Raw genomic sequence first — 10,100 nt, 5'->3', positions numbered from 1 at the left:
GAGAGAGAGAGAGAGAGAGAGAGAGAGAGAGAGAGAGAGAGAGAGAGCTAAAGCCATACCTACTGAAGATTCCAAAGCTTTTCATAACTCTTAGCTAAAAACCAAGTATTTATCACACAGGACTTTATGTGATATTTCACACACAAACTTCTTTCTTCAATAAACCACTCTGATTTCCTTTCTATCATTTGCTCTTTGGACCCTCCTTCCTTACTTCCCACTCACTGGATCCTACAACAGGTGAGAAGCCAATGATATAAACAATTTAATGTGTTTCTGACTGTCAATGTACAAGGGACTTCAAATTGCACCTTTCATTCTTGTATTTATCACAGCCGAGCTTCAGTCACATAGCAGCATTTATTGAACACCTTCTGTGTACTCCATCTGTGTTTGCTTTTGAGTGTAGTTGGCAATTTTCTCAGCCTGCATTGTCATGATGGTGGGATTGACCAACTCTCATACTTCCATCATATGAGGTCTATATCATACATAGGACTTATGCTTCTCCAGTCATGGTATAGCTAGACTCGTGGTGAGAGGAAAGGGTGACTCTAAAGCAGAGTGGAAAGCTAAGACAACACAGTCACCTCAGAGTCACAGGAGAGCACTAGGAGAAAACCCTAGGGGCATGCCTGAATGAGATGGAGAAAACCAGAGCACCCAGAGAAGCTGGAAAAGGTGCCCACACCCCTTCCTCTAGTCTTTGGTCTGTTAAATGGGGATAATGACACTGTGTTTACCTACCTTGGAGAGACATTATCAGCTCTATTTAAAGGCTCTTCCCATGAAAGCTGTGTGTAATTACCAAGAACAGCTATGATAAAGAAACCTAAATACAACAACGAATCAGCTGGAACCAATTCTCAGGAGAGTTTACTTCTCTGGAAATTTTTAAGAAAAGGGTAGCTAGCAGCCCTTCTGTGAGAGTGCTGGGTCGAATTTAGCTTTAGGTTTCTGGAAAGCTAGCTGACTTTTGAAACCTCCTCCTGCCCAAGGACTCAGGATCTTCCTCTGCCTGCCTTTTCCCTAAGTCTAAGAGATTTCAAGCTTTTTGTGTGTCTGATTTTTGTTTGTTTGTTTTTCACATTTTGAATCTCTAAGTCGCTTACATCAAAAATGTATTTCAAGCAAGGTTTCACCTACAGAACAGGAAAAGAGAGGACATAGATATTGTAATACAACGGAAAACATGCACCTCATAGATGGCAGGTAATAAAAGCATCTGTGACAGCTTTGAGGAGGATTGAGGACTGGGGAAATGGTTGTTGGAAAAAGGACTTGCAGTTCAAGTGAGGACCTGGGTTCTAATCCTAAACACCCATGTAAAGGCAAGCACAGTGGCACTGTTGATAGTTCTAGCACCCCGGTAGTGAGATGGGAGGCAGAGATGAGGCAGAAGTCTGTCGGTCAGCTAGCTGAGCACACCCAGGAGCAAACAAGAGAAACCCAGTTTTAAATGAGGTGGAAGAGATGCACAGACTGCCCTCTACGCTTCACATCCATGTTGTGAGAGGCTCACACTGGCACACACAAAAACACAAACGTGCATACACACATATCACACAGACATTTTTAAAAGAAGAGGGTTGAAGTAATTGATCACCAATGTCAAGCTGTGCTAAGATTCATTGACAAACTATGGACATACAGGGTCAGGAGTGCAGAAAACAGGGATCCGGCTCTAATTTGTGTGACAGAATCTACTCCAGTAGAAGCAGGGTGAAGATAGGTTGCTGGAAGGAAGAGGTTCAGGAGTGGTGACATGGCTCAGGACGTAACACGAGCTGCGGTCAAGCCTGACGGCCTGAGTTTGATTCAGTGGTGGAAAGAAAGAAAAGATTCATGCACTTACCCACCACCTCACAGGCACCCCACACATATGTATATATGTATGTCATATGTGTCTATGAAGCAAATAAATGAGTTTAATTTTAAAAAATGAAAAGAAACTACAGCAAGCAAGTAGAAGAACCATGAGCAACTAAAAATATCCTGGGGGTTCATGGGCTACCATTAAAGAGAAGGCTGTAGGCTAAGAAAGTGGGCACATTGAATATATGAATAATATCTAGGAAAACATCACTGTCAGAAGCCCATTGGCTTTATATTTTTGTTAATCTTGCTTACAAAGTTTACCATTCTAGCTATTTCTAAATTGTGCAATATGTAGTATATGAACGCTTCTAAGCAAGAAAACCTCCAGAATTCCAGAGGTCATTGTCACATGAGTGCTTGTAAGTTTACAAATGATGCATAGTAATAATTGCTGTTACCAATTGATCACTATGAGAGCAACATTAATATTTCTTGTATATAATCTAGATGTTACCAAGGGGCTTTCCAGGTCTGGTAAGATTCCTACAAATCTCATTCAGTTCCATGGCTTGTGGAAATAGACTGAGTGGATTAAAAGTTTCTGTCCCTGTACCTTCAAAATCTCTATGTAAAACTATCTCCCAATATGACTTTTGTTTGTTTGTTTGTTTGTTTGTTTGGTTGGTTGGTTGGTTGGTTGGTTGGTTTGGGGGATATTTTTGAGTTTTTTGTTGGTAATTTTCTTTTGCTTTGGTAATAGGGTGTGTGAATTGAGTCATCAGGGTGTACATGCATGATGGAATTAGTGGACTCTAAATAGGAGACAGGAAAGAGATTGCTTTCTCCTCCCACTCCCGATTCCTCTACCTCCTGAGGGATAAACAAAAGGTTGGCCAAAAAGGAGAGTTAACTCTGATACTTCAACTTCTTAGTCTCCGAAGTGACATATAAAGATCCGTTGTTCATCTGAGTCCATTTGTTACACAGCCGGAGCTGACTCAGGCACCATCCTTGTTCCTGTACCTCTTGGGAGCTTGGGTTCTCCTGCCCCTACCAGGCCCTTCTCATACACGGCTGCCATAGTCACAGATATAAAACAACTTTCATAAATCCTCAGCGCTAATGGGCATGGTCAAGACCACTGGACTTTGAAGCCGCAGAAATAAGTCACAAATTCTTTCCACCTTTTCCAGTCTCTCGTTACTGGATAAGGCTGTGGGCATCAATTTCTTATCTCCTTTCACCAGGCAAAGAAATTTTTTTCGGGGTGTCATTCTTTAAGAAGTACCTTTATTATAAGAAGTAACATTTGCTACCTCATAATACCTGCATCGCTTCATGAGGCAGCTGTGGCCAAGAGTGAACTCAGGGATAGAAACCTCAAACATGGCAGAAAGGGGACTTAAATGTAGCTGAACAGATCTTTCACTCAAACTTAATCCAGCCTTTTAAAGATGGGATAATAACTGTCTAATCTAATTTAGACTAGTCTTCAAAATATCATTCTTTATCAAGCCTTTGTAGAGATAAAGAGAAAAATATCACTTCTTCTAAACATTATATGCAAGAAGTTACAAAACAAACTTCTCAGTGTTATATTAACATTTTAGAAGGCTGAATTATTTAATAATAATTAGTTAATAGTACAGTAGTATTTAATAACAATTTAAATAATCTGACCAGAGCTGAGGCGCTGACTCAGTGGGTGAAGAGCTTGCTGAGCAAAAGTAATGGACTGAGTTCTAATCCCCAGGACCACATACAGCGCAGGTCCAGTAGTGTCCATCTGTAATCCTATTGGTTCTATGACAAAACCGGAAGAAGAAAGTAGAATTCCCAGAAGCTTGAAGGTCAGCAGTGAATGACAGAGCGATGGGAAACCCGCCTAAACCAAGGTAGAAGGTGAAGGGCGACACTGAACGTGATGCAGACCTCCAGGGGAGTGCAAGGCTTTCTCTTTCTTTTTCCATTTGGATGGAGATGCCAAACATGGGAATGATACAGAGGAACATTCTGTGATGACAATGACACAAAACACTGCTTTGAATAAATACTTATTGCAATTGGCTGTCCTGACACCCACCTTTAATCCCAGCAGAGGCAGGCAGATCTCTGAGAGTTTGAAGCCAGCCTGGTCTACATGAGTTTCAGGACAACCAAGGATATATAAAGCGACTGTCTCAAAAATCTTAAATAAATAATATTTAGTACAAATGATAGAAATAAGTTTGGCACCATTTCATAAATTGTTAAAGTTCTTCCTTAATTCCGAGTCAGAATTCATTTAAATAATTCATTATATATATATATATATATGAAACTTAAGCCAGCAACTCTATCAGCAATTTTCAACCTCAAACATTCTCACACAATCCAATCCAAAGGTATACCAATTACAAAGTCTATGTTTCCCATAAGTAAGCCGTGTGTTTCTATAAAAACACAAAGTATGTCTGTAGAGAAGATGCTGCAGCCCTTAGTTGTCAGTGTCTTAACTCTGAGCTGAGGTGTGCAGACAGAGCTGCTGGTGCTGTGGTATGACAGTATATACAGTGCAAGCACACACATGCAGAGCACACATGTTCAGGGCACACATGTCCTATGTCAGAACAAGAGCCGCAGTGAAGTCACCAGATGCAGCATGGGCGAGCACTGCTCAAATCACCCAGATTCTTTGCCCATACTGAATTAATTTTTGGTCATTGTGGGCACAGAAGCCTTTTTACTGTTGTCAATTCCTTTTTTAAGAAGCTGTACTCTAAAAGTTCTGTGAGGGTTATTCAATTTACCATAAATAAGGGATGAATTTAACATACCCTGTACTTTCAACAAGACAGTGGATTTGAAAAGTAAGGTCTATTTCATCATAAACTTCTAAAAAGTTAAGAAAGATTTCTGATTAAAAAATTACGGTTGGAGAGATGGCTCAGCTTACTGTTCCTGCAGAGGAGCAGAAGTTGTTTGGCAACACTCACATGGGACAGCTCACAACTGCCAATAACTGCAGTTCCAATCTGACACCCTCTTCTGCCTTCTGTCACATGAGAACATTCAGGAAAAACAGTCGCACACATAAAATAGAAACAAAAAATCTTTAAAAAGCAAAGCATTTTTGTGTCATGTTAAGAGCTAAACCAAGTCAGTAGCCCTAAGCCTGGATGTGTAGCTGTTAAGATCTTTACGAAGGCTGATATCTTAGTTACTTTTCTATTTTTGTAAAAAGATACCATGACCAAAGCAATTTATAAAAAGAAAAAGTGTACTGGGAGTATGCTCACAGTTTCAGAGCATGAGTCCATGACCATCATAATAGGGAACATGACAGCAAGCAGGCAGGCATGGTGCTGTAGCACATGCTGAGAGTTTACGTGTTGAGACTACAAGCACCAGGCAGAGAGAGACCAAATGGAATGATTTGGTTTTTGAAACCTCAAAGCGCACCCTCGGTGACACACCTCTTTCAACAAGGCTACACCTCCTAATCCTTCCCAAACATTCCACCAACTAGGGACCAAGCATTCAAATGTGTGAGCTTATAGAGCCATTCTCATTTAAACCATCACAATGGAGAAGCACTGTTGTTGTTTTTCAGTTTTATGTGTATGAGTGTTTGCCTGTATGTGTCTGTGCACCACATGCAGCCCTGCTGCCCTGAAAGGCCAGTAGTAGACCTTGGATCCCCTGGAACTGAAGTTATAGATATTTGTGAGCTGTATCATGTGGGTCCTAGCAACTAGCCCCTGGTCCTCTACAAGAGCAGTAAGCACCATTAACTGCTAAGCCATCTCTCCAGCCCCACATTATTGACATTTTAAAAAGGCTTCATCCAATGGGATCAGATCTCTGAGAATTAAAAACTGAGAATCTTTACTATGAAGCTAAAATGCTGAAGTCCCCCAGGTAATCCTGGAAACCCGATAACTTGAGAATCACTAAACTTGTCTCAATGTTATCTTCCAATTTCATGATTTAATCATTTGTAGATTTGTAGAATTCCTTGTTTTACAAACATGAAAATTATATAACATTTATGAAATAAGTTTGGTGCAAATGGCTGTAAACTCCCTGAATTTTTCAACTGGTTAAAATATTTGTAATTGCAAGAATGGGATCTTTTTTCGTGTATCATGGGACAGATCACTTATCTGGTCTGTGTCCCAATTATAAAAGTTCCAAATCATTGAGATATAAATAAATGAGACTTTACCGTACTCAGAGCACCAGTATGATGAAAAATGTGTTTATACCAAGAGGTTTTAGGTCATCTTTCAATCATTCATCCCTTGAACCAAAGTAGATATGCAAGAAAGTGCGCGCACACACACACCCAAATGTGACACATAGTAAATGTTGGGTGGCCACTGAGCCGGAATGAAGGAGACCTTCAGATCCTCTCACTTTCCTCACCTTATTTTTTGGATACAAGAATCTAGGAACTCAAATCAAATGCATCCAAATACTGTTTATGTTTCTCTCACTTCTTATTTTTTTTAAATACTAGTAATTTTTTGGTCCTGGTGAAGATATTAGAAAGAGTTATGAAAGGAATATTTTTAAATAATAAATGTCATAAACTGAACATGTTAATGAAGACTACGCTATGGAAAGAGCTTCTAAAATGTGTTCCACCTCTCTCTAATAAGGAATTCAAATTCTTGCAATAAGACAACACCTATAGATTTTTGCCTAAATTTGAGCTTGAAAGCTCTGCTGGAATTATTTAGAAAAATAAATCATTAAAACTTCCTTCAGTTCACTAGTACAGATTCCTCAAGTTTTAGTTTTACAGTTAACAAGATATTTATTCTGTACATTGTGTATACTCACTGTACGAAGTGCTAGGTTTCATACAGACAATTTCTTCCAAGTATGTCATGTATGTTGAGAAAGCAGAGTTTTAAGTTTTGTTTAGTGTTAAAAGTTGTTGATGCTGGGTAGGACAATGGAGTTACAAGCTTTAGAAATGTACTGAATAAACAACCATACCAATAGTACAAAGGGTTAAAACATGTCCTTGTCCTGCAAGAAAGCTCTATATGTCAACTGCAAGTTCTACCTTCTGGTGGATAGCATAAAAGCAATGAAGGAAATGAGGATTCTCCTCCTCCAATGTAATTCTCCACTGTATTTCCCATGGAGATTTGGATGGGTTGGGGATTTGTCTCACTTAGGTAGAGTCTTTTAAAGTTACTGGATAGCTACCCCTCCAGTTGTGTGATTGTTGACAAGGTTGGAGGCTTTGGCCATTTATAAACTGTTCAGGATCCTCTGTGTTGAAAGAAAATCCAGTTCTTGAGAACACATGGACATTTTGTATAGATGCCAGAAAGACTCTGGGCCTTGTTTCATCCTCAATATGATGGAAATCAACACCATTGTAGAAAAACATTAACACATTTGGTCCAGGGAAACTGGCTTTACCAGGGAATAGGGTGACTTCAAGAATCTACATGAGCCAAGCATGTATCTCTTATGGTCATCTATTAAACATATTTTAAAACGGTACTTAAAAAATAAATATAAGATAGCTTTATTACTTTGTTTTAGCAAATTCCACTTCTTAGAGCCCTTTCCTCCATGTCAGTTATGTGGAGACTGGTCCGCCCTGGGCTCTGACAGCATGAATACGTATGATGTTAGGACAGCCACAAAACTGTGACTTCCATTGACCAGGCTACTGTCACTAATTTGCATACACCAAACTGCTTTCAACAGGTCTTCTCTTACACAAATAGAATGCTTGATCATTTGAGCCCCAATTAACAGTTTAAAGATAAGAAACCCCATATAATCAACTCTGTGACTATGCATTTACAAAATTGCATGGCGCATGAATTACATGTGTATTACTTCCAAATAGGAAAGAAGAAAAACCTGATGCAGATAGTCGTTTGTCTTACAAGTCACTGATGACTGAAATTCACACCATATGGTAATCTTTGTCACATCTTCTGTTTGTAAGTGCCAGCTAGTGGTCCGGAAGTCAGGGTGCCGTTTGAGTGTGTATTCACTTTGTAGCAGTTGGGCCAATGTGTTTTTCACTTTTGTTCACTTATATCCAAAAGATGGAAAAATGAGCATTTCAAGCTGCTAATTGTGTGGGTCATTTATCTGTTGGTACAGCTCCCTCTGTTGATGGCTAGGCATGTCATTTTTCTGGAAGGTACTTTTCCTACCTAGGCATGCTCAATGCATTCCATGCATCCAAAGGCAACAGAGTTTCATTAAAGGAATTCTCTTGTTCCTTTCCTTCATATGGAAATGCCATTAGCCAGCTTCCGTTAACTCTGAGTATTAGTTCCTAACAAACACACAAAGCTTCTCTGCAGGGCCTACCTATTTTACCAGGCATCCTTGAGTCAGAACAGACTGGATATGTCATCATGGATCCAGAGTCACATTGTGGGCTGCGATTAGGTTTAAGAGAAACCCTTTTGTATCTATTGACTTTTCCCCTTCAATCATGGTTGTTCCATTTCTCTCCCCGCCGACCACCTTGAGACTTTCAGGTAAATGAAAAGTTCAATTATATGTAAAGTGAGTGTTAAATCAGCAGGCCCCTTGTGGGGGTCTGGGCTTTCTCTCCCTGCTTCAGTGGCAAGTGTGCTCAATCCATTACTGTTCCTAAGGATTGTACATCCATCAGGTCATGTGGGCCGGCCAGGGTGCATCTTATAGCTTTTACTGCATATGAGACGTTGCAGGCCTGTTCTCAGGAACTGCCAGGCAGACTGGGAATCACAGTCACGGTTAATAGCAGCGAATTGCCAGCTCTTGATGGGTGGGTAGTCACTCCTTTCAGTGGTTGCCCCCTGGGGGAGAAGGTAGAAAAACAGAGGGAGGGAATTAGAGTGGCTTTGCACAGTTGAGCAGGTTCATGCCGCTGGATCAGTGGCAAGCATTGGCAGGGCTCTACTCTGGGGAGGCTCACAACGACATCACAGTCTCATTTTTACCAATTGGTGCTGCTGTATTACCAGTGGAGCACAGGGGGAGAGCAGAGGGGAGGGCTAGCCAAAGTGGGGGTGGGGTGGCAATGGAGGCAGACGTCTAAGCTAAATTAAACAAACAAAAACAAAAATGCATGCTCAGACAGGTTTGTACACCCCCAGTTAGCCCCGTACTAATTGTACCAAACTGGTATTTGAAGTTCCCTGGGTGATTAAAGGGTAGACTCCCAAACTCTCTGCATAACCTTAATTTTTTCAAGGTTCTTTGAGTGGAGAATGGCTTATAATAATGATTTTGACTAATACATTTTTTGACATGCAACTTGAATGCTTAGCCTGAGTACAACTTTAGAGCATTTCATGTGTACTCAGCTGTAAAGAGTGATGATTTAAAGGGCTAATATAAGGGAAAGGTCGTTCTAGAATGAACCTCTAACAAATTGCATAAAGGAGGCTTATTATTCCATGAGTATAGGGATATGAAGCTCTTCTGATCATTTTTCTCCTTGGTTCAAAAAGAATGGTTGAGATATGAATGGGAAAAGAAGGAAGGAAAAAAAGGAAACAGAAATGTGCAAGCAAGAAACGGTATTTGATGGTTATTATTTCGTTGCCATCTAAAGGACTCTACGATAATGCGGTTATTTCTCTCCTCTTTTGTTTTGGGTGAAGAATTCGCTCTAACAAAAAAATGCTGCTGTTGGTTGGCGGGTTGCCTCCCGGACCAGACCGGCTCCCCAGCAATCTGGTTCAGTATTATGATGACGAAAAGAAGACATGGAAAATACTCACAAGTGAGTGCCCTTACTTATTTCCTTGGCTGTTTATTTCAGGTTGGAGTTGTCTTGATGAATTAAAAAACACAGTTAAATCAAATCAGACACTGTATCGATCTGCTACCCTTTGGAGGTTTGTTTATGTATCTTGGGAGACAGAGTAAAAGACTAAATTAACATTGCCGAGGTAGCCAATTTGGTAGATGAACGGGCCTAAATTAAAAAATGGCCTGGTTTGTGTTTCTGTGTGTGTTGGAATGGATAGGGGTGGCTCAGGGAGTGAAAAATGTCCCCTAGAAGTGCTTCAGTTGGAGATTTTTGTTGTCGTTAAAACAAAACTGACAGGCTGTTTAGTAACACTAGTAAAATGGTAGGTAGCTTAGTTCGTTATCTCTGTTACCAATATCAATTTGCCCTTTAAGCATCCTTGCTCACCTGAAGTCTGGAAGACCAGGTATTCTCAGAAATGGCCTCCTTAGGCTGCACCAAAGCTTGATGGACAGATATATTCATGGCTTCCCTCAGCTGCATTAAACTGTGCTTGCAAATGTCCAGC

At 40.3% G+C, this 10,100-nt stretch overlaps 1 protein-coding gene across 4 annotated transcripts in view; it reads left to right on the top strand.

Annotated features, from left to right (window-relative positions):
- Klhl14 (kelch like family member 14) overlaps positions 1–10,100 on the top strand; it is a 121,040-nt gene that overhangs the window by 20,758 nt on the left and 90,182 nt on the right. For all 4 annotated transcript variants that reach the window (XR_003712341.1, XM_028774883.1, XM_028774884.1 and 1 more), the window contains exon 2: positions 9,441–9,562. Coding sequence is in view for 3 of the 4 variants with exons in the window: in XM_028774883.1 (XP_028630716.1) it covers positions 9,441–9,562 (122 nt within the window). In the remaining variant the exon portion in view is untranslated. The remainder of the gene's footprint in view (positions 1–9,440; positions 9,563–10,100) is intronic.

Source organism: Grammomys surdaster, unplaced genomic scaffold (assembly GCF_004785775.1).
Source record: "Grammomys surdaster isolate TR1022 unplaced genomic scaffold, NIH_TR_1.0 243, whole genome shotgun sequence".
Classification (NCBI taxonomy): Eukaryota; Metazoa; Chordata; class Mammalia; order Rodentia; family Muridae; genus Grammomys; species Grammomys surdaster.
The sequence above is the reverse complement of the archived record's forward strand: the minus strand, read 5'-3'. Positions and strand labels throughout refer to the sequence as shown.